Below are 20,599 nucleotides of genomic sequence, written 5' to 3'. Positions count from 1 at the left end.
AACTGCCAACATTTTTTGTGTAGTTATTTCTTTTCATGTAAGAAATATGCATTCGAAATGTGAACTTAATCGGATCATAAATACGGTTTTTCCTAATATCTCGACTCCTGCGCCACCTATCAGCAAAATTTTTTGCGGATTTAATTCTTTTCACGCAAGTAATATGTATATGTTCTAAATGTGAACCAGATCACACTATTAATGCGGGTTTTACAAATACCTCGATTCCTGCGCCACCTAGCGGCAAAATTTTTTTGGATGTATTTCTTTTCATATAACTAATATATGTTCCAAATATGAACCAAATCAGATTATAAATGCGGGTTTTACAAATATCTCGACTCCTGCGCCACCTAGCGGATTAAGTCATCTTTTATATTGCATTGTCCTCGAGTACTGAGTTAAGTTTGAAGTTTCAAGTCTGTAGCTCATCGGGAAGTTTGCGAAATATTGACTGCAATGTTCCAAGGCATACAGAGATACATACATACATACAAGTGAAGTTAAATAAAAGCTTGTAAAATGCTCCATCAATTACCAAAAAATGCTCTTAAATATGCTAAGCCAATGAAGTTTTATTTAGTTTTTTCATTAATTTGTATTAAATAAATTCTGAATTACAGTATAAAATATTTCTTTTTGTTAATTATCAATCGAAAATGACCTTCTCTGGTCATTTCAAATTATTGAATAATTCGAAAAACTCCTTTGCACATCATCACATGTACTTAGTGGGCCAAAATTGAAATGAACTTAATTCTGCTGGGGAGTACTTCGATAGATTTTCACTCATAGTTGTGGCGCCAGTAAATATTATGTTATGTGTCTATATTAACATTCCATTGTACCAAGGCGAAATCATACGAGTTGTTAGCAGGAGTATGAAAACTAGTGTTGCAAAGTATCGAGTACTTTTGAGGATCGACTTCTTTAGTATCGATACTTTGAAGGATCGGGTATTTTTGAGAATACTGAGTAATTTTCCTTTACACATACAAACACATCTTGGCAACATTTCGATTCTTAGTGTAGAAATCTCACAAGCTGGAAGGACTCTATTAAAATTAAAATATTAATCCCAAGTGTTGTACTTAAATTAAAAATTATTAAAACTTAAAACTGAGTTCAATCATTTCTGAATAACTGTAAGTAAAAACTCAGTACTGTTAAGTATCTATTCGACGCTTAAATACTGAGTACTTTAAATCGATCCTGAGTACATGTATCAAAGTGATGACTGGCACAGAGTAATTTTAAGTACTGAGTACTTCTAAGTTCTGAATACTTTCGCGTTCTTTTGTGTGTACCGAGTACTCTCGATTTCTTTGAAGTTCTGAGTGCTTTCGAGTTCTTTTGTGAGTACTGAGTACTTTGAAGGAAGTCGAATATATGCAAGAACCAGCAAATTGCCAGATATATCCAAAATAAGCCTTTTCAAGAATTCGCTTATATTTGCCAGCTTTGTTTCTAAGTTATACCTCCCGTGCCCCTGATTGTACAGATATAACTCTTCTATTTAAGTACTTATGTAGCTAATCACTAAGTTGCTAACTCGACTCAATAGTACGGTTGCCAGATGTACTGATTTTATCAGTGCAGTACTGATTTTTCACCTCTTGTACTGATTTTTTTCATTTCTTCAATCAGTACGCTAATATCCTGATTTTTCAAAATTTGTACTGATTTGTACTGAATTTTCAATTCAAACAAATTACTTTAAGATTTTCTTAAAGTTTTTACATAACGTTGGAACTTCCTGTACTGTCCTAAACTGTACTGTAAAAAGTAAGAAGAAAATAATTTAATTATATTTGACATATTTCAGATAATGTTTGATATGTCCAAGAAATTAATACAACAAAAAGATCAATCCGTTTATGGGCATATCGCCGGGTCGCTACATTCCAGTTGCGATAATATGATGGATCTTAAATTATTTAAAAATAAGGCTGACGTTTTTTTGTCGAGTGTTGTTAGTTATCTCAAAATAAATTTCAGTTTACTAACAACAAATTTGGATATTCGAATGGCTTTTGCCTATAACTTACAATTATTTTTTCACAATTTACTGACCTTGCAAAAGAGTTTTGAATACAAGACATAGCGTTAGATATTCATTTCAGCGAATTCTTAGTCTTTCAAAATTTTTGCGTAGTTGACAAAATTAATTTAAGCCATGGGGAAATATAGATGAAGTCCTTAAATAGTGGTACTTTTCCACAGTTTGAAATATGTTCTTTTTTTTGTAATACCACACTCAAACGAAGCATCTGAGAGTATAAAGTTTGCTTCCTGGCGCAAAGAGAGCAACCGGCTTCTAATTAAAATTTTTTAAAGTGAGCTTCAAATTAAAAGTAATTTTAAAATGAAATGTATAGAATTCTTTCACTATTTAAAGACCGAAGATGGAAATGATCTCATTATTGCTATTCAACAATGTCATAAATATAAAATAAATTATTGGCATCTGTGTACAATGATGTGCACACTCATTTTAAAATGAATGACACTTTTATTTTTTATGAACAACGTTTTATCTATATACCAAAATATTGTTAAAAACAAGTACTCTGGCGTTTTAAAGTATTGTCTGTTACTTACATTCATAATTTTGCTTTGAATAAAAATGTACTGATTTTTTTAGCATGAAAAAGTCTAACGTACTGATTTCCCGCATAAAAAATCTGGCAACCCTATTCAATAGTATGTATTGGCTGAAATTTGAACAGAAATAACATTCAGACAAATTTTATTAGAAAAATTGAGAGGTTAATTCCGTTTTCAGGAGCATAAAGTAAAGTATAAAACAAAGTTGCCCCCAGGTTTCTGCTACAAATTGCCTTTTTTGATACCTTTTTCGAAGTGAAACGTCTTTATCGAGTTCGGATATGTGGTATATGGCGAATGTGGGGATAGAAAACGAACGACTTCGTTGAACTCCACTGGGGGCAATCAGAGTTGTAAACAATGTTTTGAACAAACAAAGATAATGAGCACACAAAGCAACGACAAAGACAAATATAAATAAAGCTTGTCCAAAAAAAGATTACAACTAAATACTATATTAGAAACAAATCCTTTCCTTCTGTAGGGACCACACGCACACATTTATTTTTTTTTGATTATTTGCTTGTTGCCGTTGGAAATTATCGGGATCCAGATAAAAAAAATTTGCACGCAAATGCAACCACAACGATATGATCCTGATAGAGATCTGGTTCAATTTAGGATCCGCAGTGATCGTTTTGTTTCACTGATAATTAGCTGCACGGTTTGGTACCACTGACAAATGAATGTAGATACCTATACACAAAAAGATATTCTGCCATTTGTTTCTGTAAACTTGATTCAAATAAATCGTCTTTATGTTAAATATTTATTTAACTGCTCGTTTCACCAGCAATTTAAATGGAAAACTGATTTTTTATTTTCTGTCAATTTCCATATAAAATTCGAAAAAGTAAAATAATTTTTCACTTAAATTGCTTTCGTGAAATTGGCTGTAAGTGAATATTATTTCGTTTAAATGTACTTTTCAGCATTTTATGAGTTAATTTTTATAATTTCGTCTTCCTTGTGCTGGTAGTATAAAATTAGTGCTGCCAATCCCAATAAGTATGATCCAGATCGTTTACATGAGAAATGATTGCGATACTGATCTGCATAACCCAATGAAACACAACTATTGACAGTTAAAACTTGTATGTACTATTTAGCAAACGAAACCAAAATTATCGCTGAAATTTTAGCCCATAACATTTTATATTTAATGATGGTTTAATTGCTACATTTAAAAATATGTACATATGTACATTTGTATGTAGTAAGTGTGTATGTATGTACATTCACAATTCACAGTATAAAAAATATATACATACATACTTTATTGCATTTTCCACTAATTAGCATGCGTACATACATACACAAATATATTGCCTGCAAATATATCTGCATTCACTGTTTCTCTAATACACAGTCCCCTTACCAAATAACAGATACTTCATTCAATAAATAAAAACCTAAAATAAAATCGTAAGCAAAGTACGCAATTACTTTTCAAGGGTGGTCACGTGTACTATCCAAATGACGGCAGCGTGGTACGAGTAATTGATCCAACATTGTGGTATCCTTACGAAATACCACTAAATTTGTTTTACTTACCTTACAGTCAAACTTACTAGCACTGAACTATCTTAGTACTAGCTAAGCTATTAAAAATAATCAAATTTTTTCTGTCCGGTTCTCATAGGGTATTTGTTAAAATATTTATCTTCAGAACACATAAATATGTATGTATTTCCGTAATTGAAAAATATATATGTAGATCTTCTGTTCCTTTTCTTGAATTGTTTGTAATCAATGTTGTAACCAATACAGTGGATCGATTGGCCCTCAACCCTCTGCGGGGTAATAACCTGAACGCAAAATAACTATACATATACATATATATGTATGTATATAATATGTATATATACTATATATGCATATACCGAATGAACATTGTGGCGAATGTTTGAAAATTACCTTCGATATCCAATATGCATATCGAACGGAGAACGAACTAATAGCCAACCTTAGTTTTCCAACGTTCATAGTACATACATACATATGTATGTATGTATATTGGAAATACGCTCGAATTGTGATCGAAAAACAGTAAAACCATAGTAACAAGAGAGAAGGAGGAAAATATAAGACAATTACTCTCTCTAATTAAATTTTCAATTCGATAATGGGCTGGATTTTGAATTCATAACGAAGGGATGTATTGGATAACGAAGGTTCCGTTTTGCTGGAGAATGGCCTAGTTCTCGAACCTATTCCACATTCATTATCGAAAGTGCGACTTGAAAAAATATTGGTTTTCCCATCCTTTTCGAATTGTTAACCAAGCCCTATGTTTATTGGGTATATATATATATATATATATATATATATATATATGTATATATGTATATAATGTATATAGTAGACGGTTATACGTTTTGCATTAGTTATAAGTGTGATCACCGTTTTAAATGAACAAATTATTTACAAACTTCTACTTAAAAGTGAGGGAAGGTTAGGTTAATCTGGCCGGCACACAATGCACCGATTCTATTCAAACAATGGACAAAAATAGGAGTGATCAGAATTTTTATTCCTAAAAGGATCACGGTATTTTCAAAAATTAAATCGTTTTACCATTAATTAAATCGGTTACCAATTTTGAAAAAAAAACAGTTTTTTTTTTAATTTTTATTATTGTGATAAAATAAGGCGCAATTATTATTGACATGTTCAATCATATTAAAAAATACTTGTAAAATAGTTTTCAGCAATTTAAACAATGTAGTTAAAAATTGTAAAAAGTTATGATAACGAAAAACTTAGAAAACGGTGATTTTTGTGAAAGTATTAAAGTATTTAAAGTTTCTAAAGCGTTGTTTACTTTTACTTGAGAATTGTCAAAATCAGCCAAACCAAAGTAACGATTTGCGGAATGCGCCCTTTTGTACTTTACATCATGGATTTTACTGAACTTTGTCATGTAGTGCCTTTGCCTAGGAATGAAGAAGTACACAAAGTAGCATAGTGGTGAATTTCCTCGCCCTCCACAAAAAACAAAAAAATATGTTGCTAATTTTTCCCACAAAAGCTAACAGATCATAAATCCTTCTTAAATGACCCTAGATGTATTAGCCCTGACCTTTTGTGAAAGCAGCGCATACTTACATACATATTCAGTAATATCATTACCAGGGCTGGCAAAAGTATGCCAGAAAAACCTGAAAATATGTGCTATAAAAATCTCGATAAATCACCAAAATATGCTCTTAAATATACTAAACCAATGAGGTTTTATCTCATTTTGCAACGCTTTTATCAACTTGCAATGTTGTGTTACATTGTGTGTCCAGACACCTTTCATTGCTATAAAACCTTTGCTTTGTAAAGATCCTATAAAAAACTCTAGAGCGTAGGGCGACATCTACCGACGAGGTTGAGAGGGAGATGTCGCCCTATGCACTACGTACGCTACAGCGGAAATGGACGACACGCCATTTCTGTAAATGAAATTAATTGGTGCTCGTATGTATGCATGCGTGTGCACCAATCTATTAATATCGTTGAATTATTTTAATATTTATTCCAAAATTTTATACAGATAAGACTAACCAGTAGAAAATAAATGATATAAAAAAACTTTTTAATATACAACGCTTTTATAAATGGACTAAAAAGTAGAAATAATATTTCTCCGTCCCATAGAACTTGTTTTGATAACTTTTGATTTTGAAATTTTAGCAAAAGTTATTATAAACCATTTATGAGATTGAAAATGAAAAGCGTGGGTGCATGCAAGAGAAAGTACAAATTTGATTTGATCGATTTTCAGCGGTCGTTATTCATATATCCAGATTCATACATATGTATGTATATTACCCTTCATATCAATTCAATCTCATAAATGGTTTATAATAACTTTTGCTGAAATTTCAAAATCAAAAGTTATCAAAACAAATTCTATGGGACTGAGAAATATTATTTTCTGCTTTTTAGTTCATTTATAAAAGCGTTGCATGTTAAAATGTTTTTTTTTTATATTATTTATTTACAATATATTCAATAATCTCGTAATTACAGCTTAAAATAAAATGTCTTTTATTTCATTGTCAATCGAAAGTTACCTTCTCTGGCCATTTAAAATTATTGAATAACTCGAAAAACTCCTTTCCACATCCGTAGATGTACATAGTTGGACAAAATTTAAATAAACTTTACTCTGCTTGGGAGTACTTCGATAGATCTTCACTCCTACGTGCGGAGCCAGTAAGCAGTGCTGGCCAAAATACTTTTAAGTTTTTTTTTTTTTAAATATACATATGTATGTACATACAAATTTTTGTGTTCAACCCCACCAAACAATTTTTGTTGAGGGGCAATAAGAAAACGTGTCGCCCACGGAAACAAATTCATTGCCGGTAATATCGCCATCGTATCGATTTCTTATCACCAGTCGCTCTAAAACGTCCGCCGAAGACAACTCGACTGGGCGAGTTGTTTTCTTTTGATAACTTATTTATTCCAAAATTGGCATGAAAGAAATGATATTACCGATTTGCCACCACGGCAATAAATCGGTGAGTCGCCAATCTGTTGCCATTGCCGATTGTTACCTATTTCTCATGTTTTGCATGGTCGGACATTTTGTATTGCTATCCAACAGTTGTCACAATTTTCAATATTTATTTTAATGTCAAATCTTTTGTTTGAAGATTTGTTATACCTTCTATTAAACAACCCAAAATTTGCGGTAATGAATGCCAAATCTGTTCGGATTTCTTCAAGCTTTAGCAGTATGTATTGTAACAAGGCGAATTCATACAAGGTGGTTGCAGGATTATAAAAAACAGATCGTCGTTTTAAATACAAAACCGCATATCAACAAAATGCAAAGCCGCGTATGTGAGGTTGTATGAATTATTTTCTAGAGAGTAAAAACACCGATATTTCAAAATGGTTCTCTTTTTTATAAAGCAATCGCTTTTCTGGCTAATAAAATATTTCAGGACGAATGGATAAGAATTGAGCCAAGGGCTTGTGTGAGCAAATCCAATTTTTGGCAGCAAATGTCAGTTACGCGGTTTTGCAGAATGACGATACGCGGTTTTGTACTTTAAACGACGATATGTATGAATGCGCCTGGTTTCACGAATCTATCGTCTCTTTTTCGCCGATATCTATGAAATGCTTCCAAATATGTAAAAATATGCACGCAAGTCGAGTATGTATGTATATGCAAAAACCAACAAAATTGCCAAACATATGTAAAATAAGTTTTTTCAAGCGTTTGCATATTTTTGCCAGACGTGATCATCACAAATTTGTAAGATATTTTTTATAACTTCTTACCTTGCGCTTAACATTTTTACCCTCAAGTTTGTTAAGAAATGTGTTAAATTTTAGTATAATAAAGTGCAAGTTTGAAGTAGCTAGAACTTTTCGAAAATTTTTGGCAATTTTTTGTTGTTGACGATATTACGAACTTTTTTCATACAAAGTATGTTCGATAATTTTTTGGTAGGGAAGCCCACATACACAATTGTGCGCACAAAGTCTGAAATTTGGATTCATATGGGTTTTGTTAGGAAATGAGCCTCGCTTTCATAAAAAATAATAAACATTAAATAAACAAAAAAAAAAGCCAAAATGTTTTGGTCACTGTATGTTTTCCTCGATTCGAATCACAAGCGTCCAGATTAAAAAAACACTAACTGTGTATGGGGAAAATAACGATCATACTATAAAAACATCACTTAAAAGTAGCTCAGAAGTGGCATTTCATCATGATGAACACCGAATATTTGAGATCCATTTTGTGCCCATTATTTAAAAAATTATTATATTAACATGAATTCAGGTTTAGAGAGGAGATGCCAGGTCGAAATAAAAAAAAAATCGATTTTTGAATCGATTCGAATCGAATTAAAAATAATCGATGCTGAAAGAAATCGGCAAAAAATAAATCGATCTCCTAAGATCGATTCATATATTTCGTCAAGTAACGTATTTTACTTAATTTTTATAAAGAAAAAAAACACGGCTATCTGACCAAACGATTGTAATTTTTGAAGTATACATACATACATGTTTCATGACGGTTTAATATCAAAAGGATTTATTCAAAAACTAAGCTAGTAGCTAACAATTAGTAAATACTTTGAAAAAAAAACAAAATGGCAAAAATATATGCCAATGTATGTAATAGTAAAAACTTTCTTTTTCACTTATGTGCAGCATTTTGAAAAAAAAATATATATATATATTTGCAATCCCGAGTTGCGATCGTTTATACAATTTTGTTTGTATTGCAGTTGTTGTTTTTACGTAGATGTAAATATTTCTCCATATTAGTTTATTTTATTTTTTTTGTTTTTGTAGAGAATTTACGCTTTCGAGGAAAGATTTGCTGCAAAACTGCAAACGTACTAAAATTTTTTCTAAAAACAGTAATTTATGAAAATTTCCAGAAAGTGTGGAATTCCGATTTTTGGTGTTTTTGAGGAGCCCTTTCGTCGAAGGAGAAAGACAGGCAGGTCATTGTATTATCTGGTCTTTGCTCTCTCAAGTTAGAAAGGTGGGAGGTGTCAAGCCCCCTTTTTTTGTACCTGCCTCCAATTCAAATTTCTTTAAAATTGTATAGATTTTCTGAGGTAAACCGTAGATCAATATGCAGTAATTGAGGAAAAATGTCGATTCTCGAATTTTTTGAATCGTTTCACGGATCGAATCGGTCAACTTGTCAAATAAGGTTAAATTAACTACACAAAGAAACAAGTAATTTTTAAGCAAAAAACACTACTGATTTCAATTCTTATATGAAAATTTAGGAGTACCGTTAATTTTTTCATGATTCAATGATCGGATCTAAACCAAATTAGTATTGGACCACCTGTGAGACACTACCTTTCCGATAGAAAAAGAATTATTATTAAGAAGCGAAAAGATTTACATGATTACTTATACATTATAATTTATAAATAATCTTGTGAAAACCTAAAAAAGATATTATAATTGAAGGTTAAAATGAACAAAAAAACTTTTTAACAGAACTTGTTTTCAAATTTCTGCTTACGAGGTAATTTATTTAACATAAATTTTACTTTTCGCTGGCCTGGGGGGCGATCGGTGAAGTGTGGAAAGAACTTTGGTCAGGTGATGTGGTGGTCTCCGAAATAGCTAAACAGCAGTAGCTTTTGCCTAACGAGTGAATCAATGCTACAATAAGAAGTATTTATTTACTCAGATTTTCAACTTCGACTTAAATATTGAAATCGCTCACCCTAATTTATTTGCGCTTATGTTGTTGAATGAGAAATAAATATGTGTGTCATACAATGTTTAACTAAATTGTTATAAGCAAATTTTTATAAACTTTATGAAACCACAAAATTATTGCAAAGCCACTAAAATATTCAATGATCTTATATGACTGCTAATTAGAAGTAAGTGGCCAGCATATGTATGTACATATATATATGTAGTAAAAAAACCTTGAAACTTTTTGTGCAATTGGAGTTTCTGGTTTTTTGTGCAATTGGATAATTCTGGTTGTGAACTAAATAGCAAGTTATTTGAATGTTGCCGGTTCGAACATAAAAACAACAACAATAAACAAAATTTTCGGTTCGTCCAAGATTTTTTGGGATATAGCTAGGCTTGCCAACATTTAAAACGCCTAAGGGAGGAAAAAAATTAATGCTTAAGGAAGACGTCTTTGCTTCAGAAAGACACGATATTCGTTATATTTCTCGAAAAATGAGGGGAGAAATAAAAAAACCAATATTGGATACATAAATGTTATACCTCTGATATGTATATGGGCATAACACGAACTTTTGATTAAGGTGACTATGCATAGTTTCGTAGGTGTATTCAAAATCGCTATATCTTTTTGGTATTTTCCAAAAGGAAATATATTATAATAAGATTCACTGTAGTGTTTATCCGATCTGAAACAATACCCGCTCGCTGTAATCCCAAAACTAGCTAAACACCAGTGAGTCAAAGTGATGATTGAGCACTGTTTTTTTGCCTTTGCACGCGGTATTTCCTTTACCGAATATATTTGGGCACTGATACTTTTTTCTAATAATCTCAAATCTATAAGTACTATAAAAATATGGTACAGGTGGGTGTGCCATTCATAGATTTAGAAAATAATAATAAAGTAGTGATTCTGGATTATTAAAATTTAACTAAGTTTTCCTGTTTTCCATGCAACCTTTTTAACGTTTCATTTTTGAAAATGGAGTTAAAGAAATATCGTGACTACACACGAATAAAGCCGCGATAGTGTTTTGACGGTGAAAAAAGGCGCTTAAAGCTGAAATTAGTCAAGAACGCAGAACGTACACTTAAACGCAGTCTGTATACGCAGAATTTTGTCGATTGCTGGAGCCATCAGTGTTGCCACTCATCAATGCCTTTCATAAACTTACCTTTTCACCTACAATTTTTCGTGCTATAATAGATCGTAGCTAAATATAAGCTACTTAGTTTTCCACAAAAAACCTTATTCAATAGTAAATTTCAGATATTTTAAAGGTATTTTGAATAGGATATTAAAACTTTTTACCATCTGCAAAACTGATGAAGTGGCAACCATCTATAGAAGGAAGAAATCAGCTGACACGGAAAAATGTAAATTCCGCAGATTTCTGCGCTACGGGCTACAACTACAGAAAAATTCTGCGGTGTTGAGTTTTCATTTACATGGCGCTCTGGTAAGACAGATCGGGTCAGCTGACTCGGGTTTACGTACCGGTAGGTTTACGTTCTGGACTAATTTCAGCTTAAGGAAAACTTCGGTGAAGAAAGACGTAAAACCTAGTTGAAAGCAAAGAAAGACGCGTAAACACAGATTTATAATTGGCCAAGGATACTTCAGCATTGTGATCTCGCGCGAAAGAAAAAACATATTTATTCCTTACAATTAATTTACAATCACGAAATTTCAGTTTTTTGGTTGGACCGCGATCTCGCCGACATGAGGAAAAACGAAAGAAGAAGGTGAAAAAAGAAACTGTCATAAAACAGTGTTCCGCCGTTGCAAACATCTATTTCGGTGTACTTCCGTCGGATCAGTTTGCTATTTAAGATTGCTGGTCACGTTCGGTTGCGTGCGCCACATCACTCCCCCTTCTATATAATGCGAAAACGTACTCTTCGTCCAGCCCGTGTTCGATATTCTTTGGGCGCCGTAACCGAAGATGGGGTCACATTGTCATTTATTATGTGTGTAGCTCTCAACCGATCAATGCTTATATTCACATGTTTTCCTTGAATAACGAGCTTAAAATATTTTTATTTTCGTTTTATAACCGGAAAGGGGCCTTCATATAGCGGTTGGAGCGGCCGACGAACGCTGTCTGTCTTTATGAAAACCGCAGTAGTAGTCATCAAATCGGTCTTGATGATGGTGGTGATTGGTTTGTCGTTTGTGAAGGTTTAAGTTCACGCATTTTATTACGAAGATACGTTACAAAATCGTGTTCGGAAACCTCATTAATTTTCGGAGATATTTTCAAAAACTAACCTGGCAAGCGGATCAAGCCTGCATAGACCATCTCTGCTGGCGTTGTCTTTAAATCTTCTTTGTACGCCGTTCGATAACCCAATAATATTAAAGGAATTATTTCGACCAATTTTTAGTTTTATCCGGTGCGATTTGATGGTTGCCTTTAGCGTTCTGTGCCAACAGTCTATTATGCCGTTTGCGGTTGCCAGTTGACCAACCTACTTAAAGAAATTCCCTACAAACGCACCAACCAGTTGGCCGATTTCATTTGAACAACACAACAGCACTGGTAAACTTTTAAGCTATGCTAGGAATGCTTCTCATTTTTGAGTATTTGTTATTGCTACCGCCCCCGTTATCACAAATTATACGCATTTTCACTAGCGAAACGAACCGCAAAACACATTTTAACGTTAATGCGCCTTTAAAAAATGAAATCGCATTTAAGATTGCCAGCTTTTCTACAAACAGAGCAACAAGTTGACCGATCTCTCTCAAAAATCAAAAAATTTTGATTTTACTCCAACCTGACGAACAACTTGACGAAGGTTTGCCAACTTGCCTACACACGGCTTATATGGTTATGGTTGGCCGATATATCAATCCGTGTGTAGGGCCTTTAACGCCGAGAGGGCCTTCCTCTTCGTATGACAGTAGCCCTTATTGGCAAGAGTGTATCTCCGTTGGATTATAAGGCTGACAATATTATAGAGTGCTGGTTCCTAAATATACAAAGCCGTCTACTTTTTCAAAATTATAACTGTTAGCAGTGCGTGAGGCTCGAGACGCGCTTGCGCTTACTGTTTGTCTGCTAGAAGAATATATGTAAAGTATATTCCGTTTAGCTGCCTATTCGCTTAGGTGCATTTTCCGATAACGTGCACAATTTTGCCAAAATAGTAGTGGCGATGAAGATCCAGAACAAAATAATAATGCCCCTGTAGCGAATAGTATTAAAGAGACCTAAAATAAATACTTAAAAACAAATTCAAGAAAAACAGTCCTGAAACAAATTTAAAAATTGCAAACAAAACAAATCACAGCTTTTGTTTTTCCGCTTTGCTGCACATTTCGCTTAAGTGCACCAAATCATTTGCAGTGGAAGTAAATGCAGCTAAATGGAATATACTGTACTTGGTTTTGACCTCATTCCCCACAAGACCCATGCGCTTTGTTTCTCTATGTAATTTCGGAAGACGTTGCGATTATTGTTACTGATGATGTCGACTGAAACCCCTTTTGGTATCAAACGTCACGGAGAGATTCTTTCCATATTTCGACGGAGCTGGTGCTATTGCAACCATACTAGTTTCGCGAGGAATAGCAAATTCAGACATCGCGGTATAAAGGCGACTTCTTTTCGTGCTATCGACGGCGGCTTTGAAATCGACAAATACCAGATGGCGTATGTGGATGCTATTCTCGCGGGTACTTTCCAAGTTTTGGCGTATGGTGAACATTTGGTCTATGGTGGACTTACCAGTTCTAAAGCAACACTGATAAGTTTGTTGACGATGGGCTTCGGCCTTCGCTCAATACGTCCGAGGCTGAACGAGGACGACCGGACGTACCTCTACCAACTCAGCCACGTTACGAATAAGTAAGGGACCTACTTGGATGCGGCACTTGTCGGACTGAAGATTTATTAAACCAATGGCAATCCTATGGTCTCTTTCAAATTTTGTTGATAATACGTAATCGTAAGCATACACTAATATAAAAGTCTGTTATAATTAATTAATACCAACTCTTTTATCATCACTATAAGTGCTGATCTATATATGTACATACATAATTATGTATGTAAACATACATATTTATGTTTATTTTTGGTATTTGTTCCATTAGTTTGGGGTTTCCCCGTAAGGGAATTCCAATCGCCTTGCAGAAATGTAACCAAAACAAAGATGCCGTATCACAAGAAGGACATTGACGTCATAATTATCATTTCCATTTCTTTTTAGCCTGTCTCGTAACCTCCTCTGCAATTTTAAATATGTAAATGTGTAGGTGTAGTATTTAAACTTGATTCACTGAAAAGCGTAATTGTTATGTTAAAACAAATTACAAGAATCGTTTGTATTTCAAGTAGATATGTATGTATGCATGTATGTGTCTAAATAAGTATGTATGTACCCAAAAAGTGGTCCATATAATGTTAAACATTTCAATAGAATTAGTCGGGAAAATCCATTTATCATTATTAAAATATCTACAGAATTTGTGATGCATAAAATGAGCAGAGCATGCATACATATTTTTATATACATACATACATATGTAGCCTCCGAGAAAACGCACTAGTGCTGAACTGGTTCGATAATAGAGAATTTAAAACCATGATTAGTATGCGTTAATTCTCTTTTTCATGCTACTGGCGATTTTAACATTGCGATGTCCTACGAAGTGGCGATTGTTATCCGCTCCATCCCTTTTTCGATAGCTCCGAACCAGTAATAAATTCAACAGATGGGATCTAGTTCGCTCTTCATCCCTTTTTCTCTAGTTTCGAACCAGTTCTAAAATCAACAGGTGTAAAGAATAACATGATATTTTGTTTTTGGTTTCCCCATGGGCGAATTTTCTCGATTGCATGTTTTTGAGATTTGGCGTGAAAATTTCGGTTCGCATTCCCAGAAAGTTCAAAATGTGCTGGGTGCAATAGCGAAAGATATTGAATATGTGGGTTTGAGCCAGATCGGTATGAGTTGCAAAAATGTATTAATTAAAATGTAAAAAATGTGCATTGTATTGCCAAAGATCCAAACGCCAAAAATCAGTAGTTTTAAAAAATCATTGCAATTGGCTCGAAAAGAAAGAAATAATTTCAACCAACACTTTTCCACCAATTCAAATCGTGGGCGTCCGAAATTAGATTTTCTTGAGTCTTCAAAAAGGACTAAGCATCGGTGAACATATCGGGATAAAATTTGTACCCTAAGGTCTGTTAAGAGTAAAAACTGTAATATGTAAAACGGGCGGGGTTGGAAACGCCCACATAAAGTCATGTGAAAAATAATAGGGACACGACATTATGACCAGTTTCGGCTATTTTTCTTTTGTTTGTTTAATGTTTATTTTTTTTTATAAAAATACAATTCACTATCTAACTAAAACCATATAAGTCCAAATTTCAAACTTTGTAAAAAATAGAAAAATTCAACAAAATTTTAAAACAACACGGAACTTTTTAAATAAGAACTTAAAAAAAGCTAGGTATGCAGTTTTATAGCCCACTGAATTCTAGCTCAAGAAAGTGCAAGTTCTATGTGGCTAAGAAATCGCGTTAATTTTTGATAATTTTTTTCCTGGCGGTGTCACGCATTTTCTCCCATTCAAAGTATGTTTGACAATTTTTTTTGTATGGAAGCAAATAATAACACCATCCGCAAAAAAAAAATTGTCAACATTCAACGCGAATTTTTAGCCACTTCAAACTTGCAATTTCTTAAGCTAGAATTTAATGTGCTATAAAACTGCACACCTAAATTTTTTTCTAAAAGTTCTTATTAAAAAGTTAGGTGTTGTTTTAAATTTTATTGAATTTTCCTATTTTTTTACAAGGTTTGAAATTTGGACATATATGGTTTTTGTTAGATAGTGAGTTGTATTTTTATAAAAATAAAATAAACATTAAACAAACAAAAAAATTGCCGAAACTGGTCTCAATGTCGTGTCCCTATTATTTTGCACATGACTGTATGTGGGCGTGTCCAACCCCGCCCAATTTACATACTACAGTTTTTACTCTTACCAGACCCTAGGGTAAATATTTTATCCCGATATGTCCATTAAAAGTATTTTTGGCCACTCTGCCCATATAAATGCAACCACTGTATACTGATTTGTTCAGCTATGCATTTTTTATATAACTCCTCTACCTATGTAGGTAGTGAAGATAAAAATTTTGTTAAGCTCCCAAACAACTAATGGTGATTTCGTTTCTTCCAAAAAATGTTGCCCTTCCACGGTGCAAAATGTGTTTGATGTCACACTCAACCCTCGAGAAGGGCATGCTTTTGCCTTCTTGGACTTGTCTAGTTCGTGCATTTCAAAATATTGTACTTTTGCAAATATCTGATTTTCAGGGCAACCATCTCCCCACACAAAGCTTCAAAAGGCAGAGAATGTGCCTTTTTTGCCTTAGAAAAGTGTGGCATTTTAAGAAACGAACACACAATTTTCTTGCCGTTTGCCTTTATTTTAGAATTGAAAACGGAAAGAGAAAAGGACAATGAAAAGGTGAAATTTTTTTGGCGGTAATCACGAAGCACAGCCGAAGACAGCACTGTCCTTACTTGTTATTTCTCACATCGGTTAAAAAACACATATAAACGCATCATTCATCTAACGCGAAGTCAAAATCGGATAGTTTTATTTACACATCCCGTTTTTAATTAAAATTAAAATTATAACAAATTTGAATTATTGTTCGCTTCCATTTCGGTTAATCGAGCAAATTTATTATTAAAAAAAATGCCGAATGAAACCATCAGATTTTGTTTATTCTTGAATACGGTTTCATCGGGTGCGCTATAAAGACAGAGATATGTATAAACGCTTGAAAGAATGTGAATGAATGTGTAGGTTAGATTCCAGAAGGTCCTAAGATGTTAAAATGTTAATACAAATTTTTATTTTGCGTTTCCAAACTATGAAAAAGAGAAGTGCAGAATGAAACCGTATTTCAACAAAACAAAAAAAAAAAACCAAAAAATATCTCTATAAAATAAAGAAACCCCCCTGATGCATCCCTTTATCGATAGCTTCGAATCAAAATTTTTGTATCCTTTGGAACTTATAACTTTTTCTAAGTTCATAATTTGCGTATCACTGGATAGAAACGGTAGGAAATTAAAAAGTGAACTCAGCAGCAACATTTCACTGGTGGGGATCTAAATAGTTACTATCGGACTGATTCGTTTTTGGCGATAAAGATCTAGTACGGAAGCAGAAATGTCGTTTACTAGTTCGGGGTTTCCCTGCAGGGCATGGACGGTTTATTGAATATATAATACATCCAAAAATACATATGTATATATATGTATATGTATATATATATATATATATATAAGTATATATGTAAACCATCAGCCGCACCAGGTGGCATGCGACCCGCCGCCGTCTCGCAGGTGTGCATATGTACATATGTACTGTGCGACCACACCACAATAATTACAACGATCTTACACCGATCGTTTGACCACCCGTGCCACCGACTCGAGCACAAAACGGTAGAATGGAAACGAATGAATGAAGCGATCTTGTGCCCACTGACCACGCGTGTGTATGTGCATTCATACATAGTACATACAAACATACAAAGTGCAGCTAACACGGGCAGATCTTGCACGTACACGAACGAGCATCATTTATAAAAGCAGCAGCACTTTTTGACGGACACTCAGATTGGTAAGACGTGAATTGTTGTTAAGATCGTTTGCGCCTTCCTTTGGTTCTGAAACACTTTAGTGCAATTTTTTTATAAGGCAATTTTTTGTGATTTTTGCAATTTTGGCGCGCAGTATTTAAAAAACCAAAAAAATAAGTTAATTAACGGTATAGACCCCAGTGATAAAAAGTTAAAAATCATATATTTTGTTTGTGTATGTGTGGCTGTGATTTTCATGCAACAAGTGGATAACTACGAAATCTTTTTAAATCAACTAAATTAGGCACCGTCGTGAAAAGCATCAAATAGGTACAAGTGAACACAGTGGGATACTGAGAATTACGTATGTATATGTATGTGCATATGTACGTCTATTTACTAGTACCTACTTTATATAATACAAGCATTTGACTTCATACATACCTGCAGACTGTTTGCTAGTTGAAGGGTACGAAATTAACAGCAAAAGCAAAAATTGAAAAACAAAACAATACAATAAAAAATAAAAACAAAAAATAAACAAATAAAAGCGCAATAATGTTGGCCAGCGAAAGTTTACCCACACATTACAATGAGTCTATATTTAAAAAGCATTTGAAGAGCGTTGACAAAGATCTGGCAGGCGCTGCCATGATGACTGCAGCCAAAACGGAAGCCAACCAGAGTCTAGCAGCATCAACGGCGTCAAACAGTCCTAGTACTGCTATTACTGCTATCAACGGTAGTTGTGCTGGTACATTTGCTGGTTGTGGTGCTGGTGTGGAATGTAAAGCGTCAGCAATGAAGACAAATCTCAACAACGGTACTACAACAATATCCATCAACGGTTCAACAAACGCAGTAAACGGCATCGAGGCATCGAACAGTAGTGATAGCAAAATGAACGCACTCTCATCACCACATTTTGTTCTTGGTCACCCGGAGCCGAAATTCGAAAACTTCATACGCACTTGTGTTGATGAAATTATAAAATCAGCTGTGTTTGCAGGAACAAATCGTGCCAGTAAAGTGGTGGAATGGCATGCACCTAGCGAGTTGAAGCAATTATTCGATTTTAGCTTGAAAGCGGAACCGGAAACGAATGCGAAACTAATTGAATTGGTAAAGGCTACAATTCACTACTCGGTTAAAACGGGTCACCCCTACTTCATAAATCAACTCTACTCAGGCGTGGATATATATGCGTTGGTTGGTCAATGGGTGACAGATGCCTTGAATCCCAGCGTCTATACCTATGAGGTGGCACCCGTCTTCACGCTCATGGAAGAGACGGTATTGGCTGAGATGCGACGCATTGTAGGCTTTCCAAATGATGGCTATGGCGATGGTATTTTCTGTCCAGGAGGTTCTATTGCCAATGGTTATGGAATCAGTTGTGCACGCTATAAATATGCACCGGAAACTAAGGTGAGCAAACGTTTTTAGTTCTCTTTTTTTTTTTAAGAAAAGCTGTGTTTGCCATGTATTTGGATGGCATACGGTCTTTTTTTTTTTGTGCATAAACAACGTAAAGTAAATGTAGAGTTACTATATTTTTTGGCATTCCTTTCCTACACGTAATTATACGTTTCATGATTATACGGCACCCATATGTATACAAGTTTTGACTATTTATTTTTTTATTTTAACATTAATTTCTTTTTTGAATATAGTTAATTCTATAATAAAAACCATAAAAATCGAATTTTTAATATTTTTATTGAGCTTTGTATCACGATTATTTTATTAGGAAAAATGGAAAAAGTAACAAAGTCTAAGCGGTAGCAGTTATAGCAGCTATTTCAGCTGAACTTGAAAGCAGTAGGTTGAATAAGGAAAATGAACTAGCAACTCGAGTTTACGGGGTGTGCATAGCTCAGTGGTTAACGCTTCTGACTTTGCACATCGATGACGCAGGTTCGATCCCTGCTGAAGAAATCCGAAATAGCTGCTATAACTTCTACCGCTTAGACTTTGTGGCTTTTTCCATTTTTCCTAATAAAATAATCCTGGTACAAAGCTCAATAAAAATTTTAAAAATTAAAATGTTAATAAGCCACAATAACGTTGACAAATACATAAAAATCGACTTTGTACAAAAATTAAAAGAAATCAACATTTTTTTTTAATCCCAAGCTTCTTAATTAGATATTCCTAAAAAATATTTGGTATACAGTTATACAGTTTCTAAAAAACCCTTGATTTTTGATATTTTTGCTGTGCTTCGCCTTTTCTTCCATTTGAAGTATGCTCGACAACTTGTCAATATGTGGAGGTCGCATAGTTGAGATACGCAGTATATAAAGGTATATACTGCGAACATAAGAGAAGAATATGGAAAAATAAATAATAATAAATAATTTTCTTTTACAATTACCCTTTAAGAATTAGAACAACATGTTCTTAAATAATTATATTAAATCACATTGGGAGGTATAAGTTTCAAACCACATTTTTAATATTAAAAAAATGTATATATACTTTACAAATATATGATTTATGCATTTAAGTATGTAGAAAATGAAACAAGTTACATTTCCAAAGTTCACTAATAACACATATATGATTTATGCATTTAAGTATGCATTTCAGTATGTAGAAAATGAAACAAGCTACATTTCCAAAGTTCACTAATAAAAAAAATTTTGTTATCCTGTGCCGAAAATTTAAACAATGTTTTGCTGAGAGAAAAAAAATTAACGCGCCAAATGGTTAGCGACAAAAACAATCGCTATTCATATTTTTTTTTTATTCAAATACTTTTAATTTGATCTCGATTAAAAAAATTAAATAACTCAATATTAATTTAAATAAAATTCAAATAAAATAAAATAAAATAAAATATAATAAAATAAAATAAAATAAAATAAAATAAAATAAAATAAAATAAAATAAAATAAAATAAAATAAAATAAAATAAAATAAAATAAAATAAAATAAAATAAAATAAAAGGAAAAAAAATAAACAAGTAAGAAAGTCTAAGTTCGGGTGGAGCCGAACATTAAATACCCGGCGCAAGTATTAAATATATATTTTTTCACCTTTCCGAAAGCTACCGCTAGATGGTAAGCCGGGGTGTATAAATTTTCAGTAAATTTGCGTCCTTAAATTTCGAAATATTGCAGTTTCAAGCATTTCTGAAATTTACCGTTATATGAAAAGC

General features: G+C 33.4%; 1 protein-coding gene across 1 annotated transcript in view; it reads left to right on the top strand.

Moving 5' to 3' along the window:
- The first annotated feature begins 17,654 nt into the window (after window positions 1-17,654).
- The window catches only part of b (glutamate decarboxylase-like protein black), a 34,078-nt gene continuing 31,133 nt past the window's right edge, over window positions 17,655-20,599 (top strand). The window contains exon 1 of the mRNA XM_017627534.1: window positions 17,655-18,863. Within this exon, the coding sequence (XP_017483023.1) occupies window positions 17,994-18,863 (870 nt within the window). The 5' untranslated portion in view covers window positions 17,655-17,993. The remainder of the gene's footprint in view (window positions 18,864-20,599) is intronic.

The sequence above is a fragment of the Rhagoletis zephyria genome, unplaced genomic scaffold (genome assembly GCF_001687245.7).
Source record: "Rhagoletis zephyria isolate East Lansing unplaced genomic scaffold, Rhagoletis_zephyria_1.1 Rzeph_scaffold_00072, whole genome shotgun sequence".
In the NCBI taxonomy this organism is placed as follows: Eukaryota; Metazoa; Arthropoda; class Insecta; order Diptera; family Tephritidae; genus Rhagoletis; species Rhagoletis zephyria.
This window is presented reverse-complemented; position numbering and strand designations above follow the sequence as displayed.